This window comes from Littorina saxatilis, linkage group LG1 (assembly GCF_037325665.1).
Source record: "Littorina saxatilis isolate snail1 linkage group LG1, US_GU_Lsax_2.0, whole genome shotgun sequence".
In the NCBI taxonomy this organism is placed as follows: domain Eukaryota; kingdom Metazoa; phylum Mollusca; class Gastropoda; order Littorinimorpha; family Littorinidae; genus Littorina; species Littorina saxatilis.
The window spans coordinates 42,684,028-42,705,304 of NC_090245.1; the positions used below are offsets into that span (position 1 = coordinate 42,684,028).

A 21,277-nucleotide genomic window follows, 5' to 3' on the forward strand; every position below is an offset into this window, starting at 1 on the left:
TAGGGTGAAGACCACATGTATTGCATGGCTGCTTAATTTGGACAGGGTAGCCTTGTACACGTGACACTACTCTGGTCTTTCTACACTCTGTGGTGAAACTAGTACTGTGTATAGAAGGAGAGGGGGTTAGGGATGAGCAACAAAATTATACACACACACACATTCATGTGTATGTATGTCGTGATATTAACTGTAGCTGCAATTGTATTTGTGAGAAATGTGTATTGGCATACAGTGGAACCCCCCTAATAAGACCCCCACATTTTATTCTTCCCCCTTTTTAAGACCTTGATTTTTCAGATCTTCTGTTCATAACGTCTGTAAAATGTCCCCCATTTCAAGACTCCCTCTTTTTTAAGACCCGATTTCTCAGATTTTTGTAATCTAAAAAAGGGGGGGTTCCAGTGTATCAGTGTGGCTGTTAATTGTTCGTGTAAGATCTTAATGTACTGTATCTATAATAGGCCGTGAAAAGTAGGATATGCGCCGAAATGGCTGCGATCTGCTGGCCCATGTGAATGCGTGATGTATTGTGTAAAACAATTTCATCTCACACGGCATAAATAAATCCCTGCGCCTTGAATATGTGCGCGATATAAATTGCATAAAATAAAAAAATAAATCCCTGCACTTAGAACTGTACCTACGGAATACGCGCGATATAACTATAAGCCTCATATTGATTGATTGATTGATCTGCAAATCATCTGGTAGCGTTGTTTATGCGAAAGTCATGTCCAAACATGATAAAGATCTGCAACACAAACATATGAGAGCCAAGCAAATAACCCTGCCTCCATGCCTATGGCACATGCACTGATGGAATGAAACATTTATGAATCACATTTAGGGACAAATGAACAAAGGATGTAAAAGAAATCACAAAAGCAACTCGACATACTTCCAGTTTATTGGAAATATATTAATGATTTCATTTGTAACCAGTCATGTTACCTCATTGCGTTTACATCATACTCTTTGGAAGATCATAATAAAAAAAATAATTGACCCAAAAGTAAGAACAAACCAGTCACATAATGTGAGGGAACTAAAGCAACATTCATTACCAAGAGTCACACATGTGACAAACGAATGACAAGAAATAAAAATGGTAATAACATTAAATGTTGAACATCATAACACTGATGGAAATGAGAGCCATTCAGATTTGTTCAACAAAGTTTCCCGCAATTATCAAAAAAGTCATCATGTGTCTCACAGTTAAGCAAACTCAGGCTTGGGAACTACTGTCTTGACAAAACTTTAAAATAGACCCGAGTCAAGGGGCAGCCAAGGCCCTGGTGGGGTGCAGGGGCAACGTCCTGCTTATTGTATCAGATTTTTTCCCCTCTGAGATTTTTTTTCCCCCCTCCTAAAACCAATCAGGTTTCCTCTGAAACTTGTGGATCTGAGGGGACTTCTCCAGCCTGCAATCTTTTTTCTATGAAATCGCTAATTATTTGTATATATTGTTATAACAGATTAAATTGTTGACCTTATTTGAGTAATATCAGTTCATGGGTTTGTGATACAAATACATACATGTACACATTTAACTTTGGTCCATTTTCAGCACATTAAGAAGTTTGTGAACCGATGTTCCATGCAGGTGTTCTGTGACCTTTCCTCTCCCTCTTTTCTGTGCACCAAGTTTTTGATTGTCTGGAAGCAAACTCAGTGACCCGTTATAGCTACAAGGTCGGGTGGGGATGTAGCTCAGTCGGTAGCGCGCTGGATTTGTATCCAGTTGGCCGCTGTCAGAGTGAGTTCGTCCCCACGTTCGGCGAGAGATTTATTTTTCTCAGAGTCAACTTTGTGTGCAGACTCTCTGTGTCCGAACACCGAACACCCCCGTGTGTACACGCAAGCACAAGACCAAGTGCGCACGAAAAAGATCCTGTAATCCATGTCAGAGTTCGGTGGGTTATAGAAACACGAAAATACCCAGCATGCTTCCTCCGAAAGCGGCGTATGACTGCCTAAATGGCGGGGTAAAAACGGTCATACACGTAAAAACCGTGGGAGTTTCAGCCCATGAACGAACAAACAAACAAAAGCTACAAGGTCAATGGTAAAATTGTACAGCCCACACTGAGAACAAACATTTTCATTCCAAACTGAGAATATAAATACCTTGCGTGAACTGAACCGTGTATGCTGCTTGGCTGTGTTTTTACCAATGCTGGTGTATGAATGATTGCTAAAGGTCAATGTAAATGTTCACTGGGTTTGCAATAAGTATTGCATTAGTTGATGGAAACAAGATTTATTCACTTGTATATCATAAATAAGAACATTCAATAACTTTTGTTTAAAATAAGCTTTTGACTTTGTGGAGCAATTGGAAACTCAGGTGTCAGAGTTGCTCAGATAAAACGGTTTGAGACAGTAAAAGTCACATATGGCTTAAATACTACAATACTTGAGATCAGCTCTGACCTTTTGAATACACTTGACCCTCAGTTTACTCAGAATAACTGATCTTTTAAAGACATGCCGTAACACTAACATACAGTCTAACTGCACCAAAACAACCACATTTACTGAAAGCAGGGTGAACTTAACTACAATACAGAAACAGCAGAAATGTACAAAGAGAAAGCCACTGAGTGTATCAAAGAGTATTGATCTCCACTATGATGCCCCCCTGAGAAATGAACACCTCTGAATGAAGGGCACCTTTTGTCATTTGCCGTTCTATCTATTTTACAAACACATCCCTGACATAAAAAGAAATCGGCAGTGATCAGACTGATGCTTAGTTTGCCTCAAGAGTGTCTGTTCATGGCAAGTGATAGTGTATGAAAATGACATAGAGCTTGAACTGAAGTTAGTGTTTTGAAGATGACCAGCTAGCCCTTTTCAAAATAAGTCTATTCAATGTCTTAAAAAAAAAATGTCGGCTCACATAACCTAAGAATTCTACACGCTGGAGCAGTGAAACAGTTTTAAGCATGTATGATCAGATCCAGTTTAACTAAAGTTCAACATCAAACGTGTACAGAATTTGTTTATAAATTACTGCAGACAGCAACAAAGGTTACTCAATCGGTTGTTGTATTTTAATCGGTTGTTGTATTTTGTCTGTTCAAACACAACCTTCAATCTGATATCACTCCTGCTTTGGATTACCAGTGACAAACCTTTATGTAATCCTTGTAAGCTATATGTGCCTTTGTACATTCTTGTGCCTGTACACATTTCTGTCCAGCATTATTTATCACAGTCATTATGATGGTCTCGCATGAAACATTGCCACACATACAAAAGAAAGAGGAAAAAGACTGTCAAAGATCTGTTTACAACAGCGTGCATTCAATGAAAAGAAAACAACGCTATCAATACAACCACATGTAACAAATAACTTTTTTTTAAATCCATAAATGCTTTGATTCATCAGATCAAACAGATCTCAAAGTTATTCATACTATCACAAAACTGCATTCCAGAATTAAAACATACAGTCAAAATGTTTGCTCACACACAGGTACAATGTAAATGCTAATTTAAATTAATGAGTTCATTTGATCACGATTCAGATGGGTATGCTATGCGATGATCCAGCACATTTGGAACGCTGGTAATGGCAGTGGTATTTGTCTTAATGGAGTTACATGTACTAAATAGAAATTGGAAACAGCAAACCTCAAACGTAGAGACAGGTATGATCTGGTTGAGGAAAGAGCATGCTCACATGCAGGTTATGATTCTTTTCATTTTGTCAGATATTACCTTAGCCGGGAAAGGTCATGCAATCCTGTTTTCATGACATGAAAAGTGATATTCTGGTCGTGAGATCATTGGATAATCTATTTCTAATATCCCCTCTATACAAGGTCCAATATTTTGTAACAAAGAAAAAAAAAGTACACAGCACATATACTGACCTTTGATTTCTGTATAAATAAAAAAAAAATCAACCACACAAAAGGGACAGTGAAAAAAGATAATATGTGCACAAAGAAAGCCTCAACAATAACTGATCTGCAAAACTACACTTGCACAATAATCTTTTTGATTTTAAGTAGTTCTCAACACAGAGTGAACCCCACTAGAAAAAGAGGAGCATTGCAGTTTCTTTTTGATTTATCCCATTGAAGAAAACCATTTTTTTCTCAAAGAAGACTAGCTGATGGTGCCATCTAAGCTCCGGCAGCACAAGAATCTTGAAAATGTTTGCGGACCAGAACATATTTTTTCATTTTATTTCACAATCAAAGGTTGGCCATTTTCAAGGTTTATAATCCTTGTAGTTGTAAGCAAATAAAATGAGCAGAAATAATCATGCAATACCTAACCCCATGTCAACGTAACGTTGTCTACATTAGTTCATACTGATAAGTAAATTGTCAGCTGAGAATTTGATACTCTCTGAACAAACTCTCGTGCAATGCAAAGAGATTCTATGGATCTATAACAAGTAGAGCTATTGCTCACACAACTCGCCTCCGTTATTTTGCATGAATCACAAACACATAATAAGCTGCCTAAGGCCAAACAGGTTATACTGCACATTAAAAAGTCTCCCCTTCATTGCTCAGATGAGTAAAAAAATCATGTGATTCGGTAGTCCTTCCCAACCCCCACACACTTTATGCTTAAAAGTGGTAAAAACTTAAATGTAAATAAAATGGTCATATCAGGAATGTTCTAAGGCTGGTCTAAAACTGGTGAGCGCATACAAAACAAAAATATCAATGCCCTACCACAACATCTCCGATAACCAATAGCTAGCCTCCCTTCCACAAGTTTCATTCATGATTCAAGGACAACCTTTGCACTAAAAAAAAAAAAAGACAACCTAATGGTCAATGTTACCATTAACTTGTTGGGCAAATAAATACTGCACACACGCATGTACACACACATTGTGACCATACATGTACACAATATGCTTAGCCATACCGTCACTCAAGAATTAATTAAGTGAATTAAAAAGTATTCATTAATGACATTGCACACCCAACCAATTACACAAGCATTACCCAGACACAGCTATGCATGGGTGAAACCTAGGAAAATCAAATTGACTGAAATTTTTTTGAGGCAGGGGTCCAGGGACCGCCCAGGCCCTGGCGGGGTACGGGGCAGGGCCCCGTTAGGGGGTCCAGGGGGGCAACGCCCCCCGGCCGAAAACGAATTTTTGCATTATTCATTGTGATTTTGTGGCCTTTCCTGGCAAAAAAATACACAATCATGCAGGTCAAAAAAATACCTTCAGATTCTAATGATATGGTAAAAAGGAAAACAAAATCAAAACAATTCACAGAAGTAATCATTTTTGTGTGTATCCTTTCACACTTGCATCTTCCAACACAACGACACAATTGATAACAATTAACATTGACAACAGCCATACTACATGAAATAGAAAGTGAACAACTGAACAACTGAAATAAAAGTTCGAAATATTTAATTATAAGAAGCAAACATTGCCAGACAGGCATTGAAATAAATGATGAAACAGAATGTCACACATGCAAACAGCATAATGTAGCACTGCACAAAGTAGCAACTAAGCAGTAGCATCTCTTATACAGTGGAACCCCTCTCTAAGACCCCCCTCTCTAAGGACTACCCCGCCACAACGACCCTTTTTTTGTAAACCAATGTGTTTCCTTATATAGTTGTCACCAGTGTAGCGACCACCCCGCTCTAACGTCTAAGGACCGACCTAACAGCTTGTGCAACGACTTTGTCAGACAAAGCCAAGACTCTCAGTCAGCGTAACGCATCACTGACAAACCGGTTATAACCGTCTCGCGTAAGCAAAGCCACTAAACCGCTGAGAGGTGTGATGGTTGGGTGGGCTGAGTAAACATCACAAACCAATCATCGAGATCAAAGGCAGGTCCATTGACATTGTGATAGCTGGGTGGCCTTGTTAAAAGACACTGACCTTCTTCCCAGGGGTCATTGACCCAGTTTTAGCTACGAGAGGTGGTTCCCCTTTCATATCTGAGAGAGGAAACACTTCCTGCACCCGGGTCAGTGACCGAGTTTAACCTATGGGGAGTTTAACCTATGGCGCGGTCTCTTTGATGTCTTGAGAGGAAACTTGGCCAGGGTACTGAGATCTGAGGGTAGTACATGCACCAAAACTGGTGGACACCATCGACAATGTCAAACATGAAATCGAAGCAGTTTGCTTTAGGAAACGGTCGTCAGCAACTCAAACTTCTCAGTTTTCTTTTTTTAAGAAAATCTGAGGTGACTTTCTTTGTGGCCCCCTGACCCCGCCCCCTCCCTCTGTAAGGACCCCCCTCCATAAGGACCGATTTTTGTCAACATTTTCAAGGTCGCTAGAGAGGGGTTCCACTGTAGTGCAAAGTTCTCAAGGAAAAGCACTTGAGTTTCAAGCACCAAACTTATCACACACAGTTTTAGTTTCATGAACTCCAACCAGTCCCATTGCCATTTGTTGGCTAGACCAGCATCAATAAGATCTGTCCGTGCGTTTTCCGTTTTCCGTCAAAATCGGCATCTTTGTCGCAGAAATCGTGTCACCACTTCGTAATGCCTGCCAAAACGCGAGAGAACTTTTTTTTTTATCGTGATGCAGAGCGAATCCGAAAGCAAAGAAACCTCACCTACGGGGTTTACCGCGAGCACGGGCAAAAGCGCTTCAGTTTCCAAGCAAACTGCAACTCGGTTCACTATAGCAGTTCGAAAACGCGTTCCGCAAGTAGTTTCGGTTTATTTTTCTCAATTTTTTTGTTTGTTTTTTTGTTCAAAATTGCGGATTGACGGAATTTCCGTCAGACTTATTTTCAGATTGACGGATTTCAGTCAATTGACGGGCTAGTTTCACCCATGGCTATGTCCAAAGCCCTTCAATACCCAGCTAGAATGCACCTGCACGGGTACTATAATAAAATTAATATTCACAAATACCAAGACAACCAAAACCTTGTTCTTCGACGCTGCGACAACATATTGGTGTGACACTGTCCTGATTTGTTTGGTTAAGTATGAGGTCCATCAGTCAACATCATCATGTGTCATCCAAATCATCACCCCAGCCAAACTGCACTTGCACAGGAATAAATTTCACAAATATCAAGAAAAGCAAAACCTTGTTCACCAATGCCACTGCAACAAGTTGTAGGTGTGATGTGTCCTGATTTTTGAGTCACTTGAGAAAATGTGACTCTATGTAATCGGTCAGTGTTAGTCTGTCCGGCCGGCCGTCCGGCCGGCCGGCCGTCCGTAGACACCACCTTAACGTTGGACTTTTCTCGGAAACTATCAAAGCGATCGGGCTCATATTTTGTTTAGTCGTGACCTCCAATGACCTCTACACTTTAACGATGGTTTCGTTGACCTTTGACCTTTTTCAAGATCACAGGTCAGCGTCAAAGGAAAAATTAGACATTTTATATCTTTGACAAAGTTCATCGGATGTGATTGAAACTTTGTAGGATTATTCTTTACATCAAAGTATTTACATCTGTAGCCTTTTACGAACGTTATCAGAAAAACAAGGGAGATAACTAGCCTTTTCTGTTCGGCAACACACAACTTAACGTTGGGCTTTTCTCGGAAACTATAAAAGTGACCGGGCTCAAATTTTATGTGAACGTGACTCATTGTGTTGTGAATAGCAATTTCTTCCTGTCCATCTGATGCCTCATATAATATTCAGAACTGCGAAAGTGACTCGATCGAGCGTTTGCTCTTCTTGTTCTGGTAAAGAATAAGGTCCATGGGAAACCAAAGAGTCAATATCATCATGTGTCATCCAAATCATCGTCCTCGCTGTCCGCCAGTTCTGCCGAGTCCTCCATGTTGAAAGACTTGAGACTGGAGCTGCGTGTCTTGGGCAGTGATAGACTGCCTCGCCGTAATCTGCAAAATGAAGGAGACTTTTCTCACTACAACAGCAAGCACAAACTCGTTTACCACAGAGTAACCTGCAAAGGGAAGGAGACCTTTTGGACGACAACAGCAAGTTAGAACTCTTGTAAAACAGACATTCCTTGGCGCTGACCATAGATCTTTGGTATTGCAATCCTCAGCTATAGAACTGAAAAATAATAAAATGATGCTGTGAAACTGGAAATCCCCCCCCTTTAAAGACTTCCAAAAAATGTGGAAGACAAGTTGTTAACAGGGAGAGAGTCTTGAATTAGGTCTTTAAATGGAGGCTCTACTGTACTGTATTTACCAAAACATGCTGACAGCAACAGTAAACAAACATAATGAGAATGATTCCCAACTTCTTGGCAGAAAATTTTCAAAGACATGTAGTTTTATTTTGCTTGCCTCTTGCAAGACGTTTCAGCACCCACTTAAGGAACACTCCATCCAAATTTGTCTCTTAGCACTATCCCTTTTCCTTGAAGGTAATAATGATGGACATTCAAAACAATTCTAGCACGTTGCCAAATGAACCCTCTCCATTTTGAAGCATACACCCAGTAGTGGGGGGAAAAAAATCCAATGTGCATGCTGTTAATATCCCACTGTAGGTCATGTCTGTAGTAGACGATCCTGCTGCATGTACAATGCAAGGGAAGTAAATCCCTACAGAGTTGCGGCATCCTCTCTCAGGTTCCTAAAAAAAGCACGTTGTCTTCTACTCGCTCCTCCGTGTTTCTTATTGTATGCAAAAACACAGTGGCACCCCCCTTTTAGGACCCCCAAATGTAAGACTTCCTCCTTTTTAAGACCTTGCTTTTTCACATTTTCTGTTCATAACCTCTGAAAAATATCCCCTATTTAGGACTCCCTCCTTTTTAAGACCTGGTTTTCTCAGATTTTTGGAGGTCTTAAAAGGGGGGTTCTACTGTACCACAAATGCTGACCTGTTCTGTAAGTGGTCCACTTGTAAGGTCAAGTTGTCCACCTGTTCCTGCAGCTCATCGTTGGACCGCTGTACACGCCTCACACTGTTGGTCTGTGTGTCCACCTGCAATCACACAGAATGTTCCATGTTAACAAGCATTCTTTCTGTGTAGGTACATGTACCATTACCTTTTTGTAGTTGTCATCTTAGCTTGATATTAAATAAAAGCATGCATAAACCTTTAAGCGATCAGTCATGAAATCAGGTGTAATGTCTCATTCATGTTTGAAATGGTATCATGAACTATACATAGGTGCAACCTGGAAAATTCCAAAAACCGGCAAAAGTTGTGGTCCAGCTTTTTTAGTATTTAAAATGCCCCAAAAAACTCTCCTGGAACAAAAACATCGGCAGCCGATGAAACCAAAAACCGGCTGCCGGCATGTAGCCGGCAGAGTTGCACCCATGACTATAAAATTATGAGCTGAAAGTTATTGCACATTCTGAAATATTTACAGGTCGCTTCTGACGAAACTAAAAATATTAAAGAGAACAAACACAGATTTTTTTTTAAACAAATGGCAGTACAGTGAAACCCCTCTTTTAAGACCGAACAAAATCTGAAAAAATTTGGCATTAAAGTTTAAACAAGGAAGGAGTCCTAAAACTGTGGTAAGTTTACAAACAGAAAATCAGAGAAAACAGTATTAGAGTCCTAAAAAGGGGGAAGGTGTTTTTTTTTGGGGGGGGGGGGGGGGGGGGGGGGTGTGCGTGTGGGGGTGCTTGTATGTCTGTCTGTCCGTCTTAAAATGGGGGTTCCACTGTATCACTGACTTCATCTTCCGCTGTAGCAAGGTCCTTCCTCAATTCTTCAACACGTCCTCGAAGCTTTTTGACTTCTGCTTCATACTGGTCAGCTCGCCGCTTGGTGTGCTCCAACTCTGTTACTCGCTCGTTCAGTGTCTTACGCACCTTGCCGTGGTTGTGACGCATATCTGTCAGTTCCTGGTGACAGCAATTTAACGTAAATTGGAAACAATGACATTTGACGCAGATCTTTCAGTTCCTGGTGACAGCAATTTAACGTAAGTTAGAAACACTGACATTTGACGCAGATCTGTCAGTTCCTGGTGACAGCAATTTAACGTACATTTCAAACACTGACATTTAAAAGCCATGGGGAAAATGAACCAACACCAAATGAATCACTGATTATTCACAATCATATGGCAGTCAATAAAAAGTTAATAATGAAAGAACATAAACTAAGTAAATCATTCTCCATGAAAAATATTCTCTTAAACATAATTGACAATGCATGAGTTAACATTCTTTTTATTTTTCTATCCATACCAGGAATGAATGTAAACGCTATTTCATAATACAAATAGATGTAATCAGTTCTGTCCTTCTGAAAAGCTGTTTAAAATTGAGTAACGCCAAAATTCCAGGACAACGTCGATATATGCAAATTCCTACCTTGTTCTTCTCAGCAAGGTCAAACTGTAAAGTGCGAAGGTCACTGTCAACGCTGGCTGCTGCTAGCTGGTGTTTACGCTGTAACTGTTCCTCAAGGTCGTTGACCTGGCTGCGCAGCTTGCGGTTTTCACGCTCCAAGGTTTGTTTCTCGGACTCCAACCGCTCACGCTTCTGCCACTCAGCAGCATTTTCAGCTTGCAATCTTTCCAGCTACAACAGTAGAAGACATCTAAGTTAGTCTAAAGGCAAGAGGTTCCGGGAACATGCCCCTAATGGGTTTTTTTCCGTGATGGCATTAAACAACCCTTATCAGCGAACTCAAGAAGAATGGAAGATAGAACAAAATGCACCCTAAATTAACCGTACTGAAAACACACAATCAGCTAAAGTAAAGAGAAAGAATGATTTTAACTGTTCCACTAACACAATCAGGGAAAAAACTAAGTCACTACAAATGCATAACAATAACTGAGTAGGAAATAGGAAGAACGCACCAAAAGGTAACAATAAGTTTTCCTTTCCAAGATTACCCATTCTGTAAAAACACAAAAACAAACAGAAATGATAATGCAAACCTTTCAGCTAGGACACCACAAGAACATCAAGTTATTTTGAAGTTTGGCTTATTTATTGTTCTTCTGTTAAAAGTCTGCATAGTTAATATTTTCATATTTCATCAACTCTCCTTAACGAGCATTTCCTATACAGACAATATACTCGACGATATTTGTTTTATAATATATCATTCACCTTTCCATAGCAATCACTATATCATTCACCTTTCCATAGCAATCACCTGTCTATAACACTACTTTTAGTCGGTCCCTGGGGTGGTCATTTATAAACAGGTTTGACTGTAATTCCAGGATCTCACCTCTCTCCTTAACTCTGTCAGCCTGCGATCCATGGAGGCAGACTTTGCATTTTCATCGTCCAGGTCAAGTGTCAGCCTGCCTAGTTCTGTCTGGTGGTCTTCACGCAGTTTGCCCACCTATGTCATAGGAAAACAACAGTTGCAGTGAAAACAAATTCCTTTCTTTGTTAAAATACATCACATTCACAACATCAATAACTGTCATTATTAGTCTTCGTTCAGTTTCATCACAAAGGAGTGTCATATGACAAACCTTTAACAACGTCACAAATGAACTTCATCTATAAGCTGAATAAGTTACCATTACCATTTACCAGTAAATTATTAAAGAATGCACACATTCACATGAAAACAAAAAGGACAACACAAATAAAAACCAACAACTCTGATTTGCACAACAAAATGTGGACAGAATGATGCACAGCTCTCAACAGACACAGGCGAAACAAACCAAAAGATCAATTTAAAGCAGAATCAGTTAAAATTGGCAAATAAATAAATACAAATAAGCAAAAATATAAACAAATACATATAAATAAATTAAATGTATGCATGAAAGTGATTGATATGCATTAGTAACATCACTTCTACTACACAGGAAAATAATTAAAATGAAATAAATGTACAGCTACTAAACTCATGACCATGCATGAAAGCTTGACAGTCTAAAAATGCCCAAATTGCTGATTGTTTTACTACTACAACTCACACTCACACTCACACACACACACACACAGAATCTGAAAAAATACTATCAATTTGAAAATGCCATTTAAACATAAATACTGCCATAACAAAGAAAGAAAAATCAAGATTTCAACATTTCTCTTCCTCAATTCTGTTACCATGAACCGTCGCATGAAAGTGCTATAATGGAGACTGTTGGAACCGCTATACGCTACAGCAAAACAACCAGAGGAAACAGGACCGTGTCACTTGAATACATTTTGAACAGATAGCGTGTATGTGTTCATGCTGTCACAAAATCACAATGACCAGTCACATGCGAAATGAAGAAAGTACAACTACAAAAACCATGAAAGGAACGCGAAGACGTCTGGACAAAAGTGTGGCGGGTCCTTACCCCTGAGTCAGCACTCCCCACTTCTCTGCGTGGTAGTGTCAGCTTTTGTACAGAAACAGTTCCCACTGATCACGTCTAACTATTCAACACACACCTGACCAAACTATACAGATCTAACAATGTTGTTGCGTATTTCAAACTATTCTTTCTTTCTTTATTTGGTGTTTAACGTCGTTTTCAACCACGAAAGTTATATCGCGACGGGGAAAGGGGGGAGATGGGATAGAGCCACTTGTCAATTGTAGTCTTGTTCACAAAAGCACTAATCAAAAATTTGCTCCAGGGGCTTGCAACGTAGTACAATATATTACCTTACTGGGAGAATGCAAGTTTCCAGTACAAAGGACTTAACATTTCTTACATACTGCTTGACTAAAATCTTTACAAACATTGACTATATTCTATACAAGAAACACTTAACAAGGGTAAAAGGAGAAACAGAATCTGTTAGTCGCCTCTTATGACATGCTGGGGAGCATCGGGTAAATTCTTCCCCCTAACCCGTGGGGTTTCAAACTATTCAACATAGACCTAACCAAACTATACAGATCTACTAACAACGTTGTTATTTCAAAAGCCAGACACACAGCAACATTCACATATCTATTATATATATTATATATAAAAGCAAACCCACAGTTTTGATTTGTGTTACCAAAAGAAAAATGTAAAGAGACTGATTTCAGATTCAAAATGTACAAAACACATATTCTGAAGACATGTAGTGATGTACTAATTTCAAGTCCCCACTCTGATATTACACACCAACACTTATGATTGGAAATGAATTAATAGTTGAAGTGGAATGTGACCATGACTCAGTCAGAGTGCATGTTCATTTGCTACTGGGAGAAAACAAAAATAAAACACCAAACAACTCTGCCACCACGCTTCAGAAATCCTTCGGTCTTCTTAAGGCGGTTTACTCGGAATGTTTAATCTATGCTTTTAATGATTGTATAGGCTTGAGATCACATGAGATTAAACCACCAATATCTGTGTGAAGAAGAATACGGAGAAGAGACAGTGAATTAAGTTATAAGAACACCACGTCTAATGTTCACTCAAGCACATCTATTGTAACTATTCGTCAATTAAAAGCAGAAGTTCTTGCATATTGTTAGTCACTTAATTAGTGCATATTGGAAGTGAGGATGGAACCATCAAAAGGAAAGACCCAGCAACCCACCTGGTGAATAAGGTCCTGCCTGGACTGTTTGATCTCATCACACTTGACTCGAAGCGAAGACAGTTCTGACTCCAGCGTAGTGATGGTGCGAGACAGGGTGTCCTTCTCGCTGTTGGTAAAACACAAACACTGATTCATCAAGGCTAAGCGCAGAATCTTTGGATGTTTTAATAAAAGTGACTGCTTAAAATCCTTTGAAAAGTAACTACATGTATCATAAAATAAAACATCAAAAGCTTTTTATACAATGTTGCAACCCTTACCATTAAAAGTTCTTTGACTGAGGGGAACATTTGAATGAAAATGTACCCTATAAGACAGGCTAAAATGGAAAATGTACAATCTGTATAAAACACAGATTGAATGTTACTTGTAACATCTGTCATCTGACAAATGGCCTAATTGTAGATCAGAAACTTTCACTTTGTAGTAATATTACTTTCATCAACATTAAAATAAAATGTAAAAGTGTCTTCAGTATGGATGAAACCATAAGCTAAGATGAGCAGTATGTAACTGTAAGAAAAAGAAATATTCTAATACAAATCCTATATCCTGATTTTCCACTCACTAGGTTTGCGTCTGGATGGTTTTGTGGGCTACTTCAAGCTGCTCTTGCAGATGAGACGTCTGTGGTGACTGCAGCTCAGTGCCACTGGCATTGGCGTTCTCATCATGGCTGCCAGCCACTACGTCCAGCTTGCCAGCTTTGCTGCTGACGCTCAGAGGGCTTGAAGCAAGGTCGGCCTCAAGACCCACTGACAAATAATCGTCAATGGACTGCGCTTCAAGGTCATCTGTGTCTTTCTCATCACCGTCCTTCTCCTGCTTCTCCTTCTCGCTTTTGATGATGGCAGATGAAACACTGATGTCCGAGGAACTGGACGAGTCTTTCCCTGAGACAGTTTTCACAGAGTCCCTCTTAGAGCCCCCATCCTCGCTAGCTTGATCGTTGCTGAGGCCTGAGTCCAGGTCCGCCGGCACCCTGTCCTGAAGTTTTCTCTTCAAGGTGGTGCACTCTTTCACCGCCAGGTCCAGACGGGCACGCAGCTGTCGGTTCTCGTCCCTGGCTTTGTTGCGCTCGTTGCGCGCTTTGTTCCACTTGTCTCGCCAGTTAGCCGTACAGTCTGACCACCAGCGCATCGTCTTTTCCATCTGAGCCACTCTCACCTTGGCCTCTTCCAGCTCTCGAGACACCATCTCCTCTCTCTCGTTCCACACAACCCCCCCTGTTGCTTCCGGTAGCCGTGGTGATACACCAGGCACGACGGCCGGGGGGATTGAGGGGTGGGGGTAAGGACCGACGCCACTCGGGGTGTTCTTCTCTCGACTAGGACTGGGAGAAGGAGAGAGGGGTGAAAAAGCTCCACTTGCTGCTGTGGCTCGAATAAAGGACACATCTCCATGGGGATTTTTACTGCCAGCACCGGCAGAAGTAGGCTGCTTTTGACTCATGCTGAGACCTCTTTTTATGGAGCAGCTGCACAAGTCGAACACTGAGCCCTATCCATACGTAACTTTAGATCAGAAATTTTTGTACATGAGGATTTTCCATATTATGTTGTCCACTTTTTGGCATGAGCTTGCTATTTCTCATGACTGCAAATCATTCAAGCTAATTACACAATCTGCTGCGAACTTCCCTACATGTGTTACTGCCTGACTTTTTCCTTATCTTCTATAGACTCAGGAGAAAGCTTCCAGGTGTTTGATGACAGGGTGCAAGGCTGAAACACACACAAAAAGCAAACTCAGTAATAAATTAATACTGGCAGCACATTTACAAATAGCACTTAAAATGTCAAGTAACAGCAAAATAACATACCAGTTACATGTACCACCCACCCACACTTCTGTGCAAAACAGAGCAATCCCAAAAACAAAAAAAAGTAGAAGTAAAATGGTGACAATACACCTTGTTTTCACAGGGTCAATGAACAAATCAATGCATTCAACATGGCATTCCAGTCCAGAGTGGCCTCAAAGTCAAAGGCACTTGTTACATTCAGTACAAGTCAAAGAGAAGAAAGCAAATGAATTAGCAGCTATCCCTCTGCACACAAAGGAGAGGGACAAGAAAACCTGTTGGCAGAAACACAGTTGCCAGCGAGAAAGTGTGTGTCAATAGGAGACCTTAAAACATGGGGTGCCCGGTGTGAACTGAGATTGTGTCAACTGCAAATATTTATTTTAGTTCCCAAACAGTCAGTGAAGCTTTGGTAACAACCTCTGCTAAGGATAGTATAAGTAGCACTGGGGAAAAAAACCCACCAAAAAACAACAACAAAAACAACAATTGCTACACCAAAAGCCAACCCCCCTCTGTTTATCTCAGTGCTATTCCGAGTGGAGGGAAAGATTGAGGTTCAAAATACTTACTTTTGTATATATATATATATCTTTATCTATTGGGGGGGGGGGGGGGGGGGTGAGGGGATATATATATTTAAAAACTGAAATAGCAGCAGGGATGTCATTAACGGTTAAGCGTTGCAGGTCGGTCATAGTCTGATTAACTGCCACAAATGGCAGATTCATAGATGTCCTATCGTACTTTGTAGAGGTCGGACAGAGTCTGAGTAAATTTTACCTGCATTGGTCATAAAGCACTCACACGGCAATAATTTCAGACGCAGCATGGGCCTTGCCAGAATTTTGCGGCTATGTATTTCAAGAGCACAACACAAAGGAGACCATTTTATCATTCAGCAAAATGTGTCAATCACAACTGTGCCACATTTGTCTAACCTTTCTTTTTCTAGTATCAACCAAGTGATTTTGCTTATCTTTAAGTTTAATTCAAAGGAAAAACCTTTTGATATTAAAATGAAAAGTATTTGGTGTCTGTTTTAAACATTCTTTTCTTTTTCATACTTATTTAGTTTTTATCTTAATCAAGGTTTTTTTCCTTTCAATTGTTTCACTTAATAAAATCACCCCTGAATATATATATATATATATATAGAGAGAGAGAGGGATGTAATAAAAGAAGACAGAGAGAGAACAGTTGATACCACTTTACCAGGTGATAATGTATTATCTCAGTCAAGTAAAACGTCCTTTTGAAATTAATGAAGCCAGTCAAAATGTCCTACTCATGCTGATGAGATCAGAACATTTGTCTGATTCACGAAAATGTGTAGCAACATACCTGCAACATACCACCGATTCAAGACATTAAATGTCCATCAGTGACCATATATATTCTTGTGGACAAAGAGACAGAAGAAAGGACAAGATAAGACAAATCTGCAAAATGAGATGGAACGCATAAAAAGCCACGAGGCATATCAAAAACTTTTTCTAAATTGTAGTCCCTACACAAACTACTACTGCTAAATCCACCTCCATTTTTAAGATTCCCTCCTTTTAGTTTTAAAGATCTGATTTGTTCTCATTTTTGGAGGTCTTAAAAGGGAGGTTCCACTGTAAAATCAACAGCCAAAGCCTTAATCGAAATAACGATGGGAGAATACAATATGAGTTATGACGCAAATATGTTTCCATTCATACCTGCTTTCCTGCGTTTGATTTTGAGCATTTACAATAAATGTAATTTGTAAACTGTGCGTTTTCCTGTTTTTGAGGTCATACTCATAGCGTTTCTCCTTTCCCTAACGCACACATACAAATATTGATACATACACAAACATACTTGCATCATATCTCTATAGACAGCAAGAACCTTGCCTGGTAGTGGTACTAGTAGTAGTTGTGGTTAGTATTTTGGAAAAACTAAAACCAATTACTGTTTATAGAAAATTATACCGAATATACGCGGTCCTGCTAATTACCGTCAACTGCCGTTACGGAACTACCGTCAACTTTTTGTGTGTCTTGAACTTCTTTTTTTTCCCTAAATGCAAGTGGCTGAGTTCGAAACTTGCGAAGGTAGTGGAATCGCCATTTGGGGCGATAAGCACAGGATTTTTATAATTCACGAAGTAGGAGTGGATGACTAGGCTGATTTTGATCTCACGAATGTGAGCGACGCTGGGATTTTATACTGGAGGGGCATCATTTGTCTTGCTGTCCGGGCTGACAACTAGTGTGAGCGACAAGAAGAAGAAGAAGACTGAGCGATGCTGGGATTTTTAAATTAGTAATTAGCAGGACCCAATCGCACGGCTCGCCTGAAAAAATCACGTGCTCGCTCCCGCCTGGTCATCCACTTCTACTTCGTGAATCACAAAAATCCCGTGCTTATCGCCCCAAATGGTGATTCCACTACCTTCGCAAGTTTCGAACTCAGCCACCTGCATTTAGGGGAAAAAAAGAAGTTCAAGACACACAAAAAGTTGACGGTAGTTTGGTAGTTCCGTAACGGCAGTTGACGGTAATTATGCCTGTGTCAAGCTGGTTGTCTCCCTCATCTTCAGTCGTCTGGACTACTGCAACTCCCTTCTGGCTGGCCTCCCCGCCTCATCCATTCATGGCCTACAACGAGTCCAGAACGCTGCTGCCAGGCTGACGTTGAGGAAGACGAAGCGAGACCACATCACCCCCCTACTTCGCTCCTTGCACTGGCTCCCTGTCAACACCCGAATCTCCTACAAACTGTCCACTCTGGTCTACAAGTGTCTCAACGACTCTGCTCCCGAGTACCTTCAATCCTCCCTGGACCTGTACACCCAGCCGTCCGACCGTCCCCTTCGTTCTGCTGCTGACCCACTCCGCCTTCACATCCCTCGCTCGAAACTCGCATCTGCTGGTCAGCGTGCATTTCCCTCCGTCTGGAACTCCCTGCCGCTTGAGCTTCGCCAGATGTAGAGCCCCTCTCTTGACGCGTTCAAGAGTAGGTTGAAGACTCAGTTCTTCCCGTAGCTGGCTGCGACTTTCATGTTCGACGTGATGTGTTGTGCCCCAAAAGACATTCTTGTGCTGTGCTCTGTGAGAGGTGTTTTCTTTGTGTTTAATATTATTTTGTTTGGACCTAGCTATTGATGTGTACATTGTTGTTAAACAGTTGTTTGTTGTATGTGTAGCAGGGTTTGCTAGTGTGTGATAGGGTTCGTGTCCGTCTGTAGATGTTAGTTTCTTTGTTAGTCCTGTGTTGACAACTCTTCGACAAGCGCTTGGAACTGTACCCACAGAATACGCCCTATATAAGCTTCATATTGATTGATTGATTGATAATTAGCAGGACCCAATATTAGGCCCTATATATTATATATACGAGGGGACGGTGCTCGGCCCACTACTCTTCCTTGTCCATATTAACGACCTGCCAGCCTCCGTATCGTCCCACGTCCGCTTGTTCGCCGACGACTGCCTGCTCTATAGGGAAATAAACTCCTTCACGGATCACTGTTACGACTCAACTCCAAACAACTCTTGTTTAGCCGAGACTGAAATATTTTGTTGCGCCATTAGGGCAAGAGTCTACGAGACCTTGGAGACATGTAGAAACGAAGTAATGACGTCACTAGTATGAGAATCTACATGTTGGATCAACGTCATTACTGCGTCATTAATATGCGAATTTACGTAACTCATGGAGTTGCATTGTGGGATGCAAACAGTTATTGGAGAGAAGGCAACGGAACCGCTAATGGAACAGATCTAGAACCATTACGGTCGCTCTATTTGCCGGGTTCTGAGAGGCTATAAGTGGGAAACAAGACACAGGATAGTGCCACAAATGGAAAGAAGATTTGCGTGAGCCGTAAAGCAAGCCGTAAAGGCCTGAGATGTAATTCGCAGCCGCACAGACTCGTATAGTAGTGTCCGGAAAGGAACATCAAGAGGGGTTCGAGCGTCTAGGATCCGCTGGGATAAGGGTGAACTAATCAAGCTACGCCACCAGTGTGATCTACCAGCGAGGAGCAAAAGGAGCTCGTCTACTAATTATCATCATCATCAAGTGATCTTCATCAAGTTCGTCACTGCTACGGTCATCATGTGAATCCAGACTATCCATCAGGACATTCGGACTTTGTAACTAACCAGCCCATTTGAGATAAGTCCAGTTCGTCATAAAACCAGCAGTCAATGCAAGAACAATTAATTATGAACTCGAATTCGTTAGATCTAAAAATAGAAATAGTTTGTTAAAGAATCCGGAAATATTACCAACCAATGAATTATTCATCAATCTAAATCATCAGTGTTTTACGAGATTGATTTGAAGCACGACTGTTGTAAAGTATTGAATAGAACTTTGGTGTGTTCTTAGATATTCTAAAACACAAGGTAAAAAGTGGAACTGCAACAATCACCAATCCCTGCAACAAGACCTCAGACACCTCGAAGAGAGGGCGGTTACCTGGTGCATGCGCTTCAACGCCTCTAAATGCATATCCTCAGCATAAACAAATCCTCTGACTTCTATTACCAACTGAACAACAGCATCCTCCAAAACGTTAGATCCACACCCTACCTTGGCATTCTCCTCTCAGATGACATGAAATGGAGCCCCCACATTTCTTCTATCACTAAAAAAGCAAACTGCACCTTTGGCTTTCTCCGCCGCAACCTCCAACGCTGCCCGCCTCGTTGCCGTCAGCAGGCCTACCTCTCCCTTGTGCGTCCCCTCCTGGAGTATGGGGCGGTTGTCTGGGACCCCTACCTGAAGAAAGACATTGACTGCATCGAACGCGTACAACGCAAAGCCTCGAGGTTTATCACAGGCGACTTCAGGTCGTCGACCCCCGGCAGCGTCACCAGACTCCTAGAGATAACTGGACTCCAACCTCTGCAACAGCGACGTCAACAACTCCGTCTGACGTTCTTCTATAGGGTGGTTGAGGGGCTGGTACCGGCACTACCATCACACCAGTTCTTAACTGAGCAGAAGCAAGGCCGTAAAATCAGGCCAGTGAGACACTCTGACCATCACACATCCAACATCGTCTCACAGTATTCAAGAAACAATTCTAGACCCTATTCAATGCCCCAAGGCACTTTTTTGATCAGTTTAGGAACTCCTTTTTTATGAAGACGGCACAAGACTGGAATCTACTTGAGGACAATATTGTAACCTCCAAAAGCATTGGCATCTTTAAAGCCAAGCTAGCAGCCGTCCACCACCATTAGGCTGCCGCACTCTCCCCCCCTGCATTCATGCCAGTCTTCTGGTACCCAGCAGCGTAAGGCCAAAAAAAAAAATAGGTGTGGTTACGGTAACATAGCCAACAAAAATAGGGTAGGTAGGTAGGCAATCACTTTTTTTTTTTTCAACTTTTTTTTCTAATGTGTACAAATTAAACCTACTTGACAGGGAAATAAGTGTGCGACACGGGCGCTTTCGCTTTCATTGCGTTTTTTGCACTGTTTTTTTGTTTTGTTTTTTGTTTGACAAATGTAATAAAAAGTTATAGGATCGGCCCCTAAAAATAGGGTAGGTCGGGTTACCGTAACCACACCTATTTTTTTTTTAGGCCTAACCATCAAGATCAAGAACATTGTTTTTATTAAATAGCAAACTAAGTAAAAGGAGGGGTTGTAGTCACAGTTAAAGTTACAAGAAACACAACAATAACCATCTTCAAAGTGCATGTTCACATAGTTTGCGAGAGAGAGAGAGAGAGAGAAATTCATTGAATGAAGTTTATCCCTTTTCCTCCCTCTGCAGCCAGTGATGCATGTGTATTTTTCCATGATAATCTACCCCAGTCAATTATGCAAAATCAAAAGCACATACCAGTTCACAGTAATTGGCAACGTTAGTCGGCACTACGCTGGCTTGAACATGCCACTACCGTATTATACGGCGTATGATAATCACCTACTCGCCATCGGGCTAACATGTTTGGGCCTTTTCCAACTTCTTCCGAAAAGAGCGTTCACACGAGAAGGAAGTGGTAATATTCCGTACCATTTAAGAATAGATACAAACTGAAACAAAAAGAAACTCAATGTGTC

General features: G+C 40.9%; 1 protein-coding gene across 1 annotated transcript; it reads right to left on the reverse strand.

Annotated features, from left to right (window-relative positions):
- Positions 1 to 895: 895 nt before the first annotated feature.
- On the reverse strand, positions 896 to 21,190 carry LOC138970374 (coiled-coil domain-containing protein 102A-like). Its single transcript, XM_070342833.1, has 8 exons — positions 21,057 to 21,190; positions 13,986 to 15,141; positions 13,415 to 13,523; positions 11,142 to 11,258; positions 10,268 to 10,477; positions 9,623 to 9,793; positions 8,808 to 8,911; positions 896 to 7,848 (listed from the first exon to the last, which is right to left on the reverse strand). The coding sequence occupies exons 2-8, from the start codon at positions 14,867 to 14,869 to the stop codon at positions 7,731 to 7,733; spliced, it is 1,713 nt and encodes a 570-aa protein (XP_070198934.1). The 5' UTR covers positions 14,870 to 15,141; positions 21,057 to 21,190; the 3' UTR covers positions 896 to 7,730.
- Between the last annotated feature and the right edge of the window lie 87 nt (positions 21,191 to 21,277).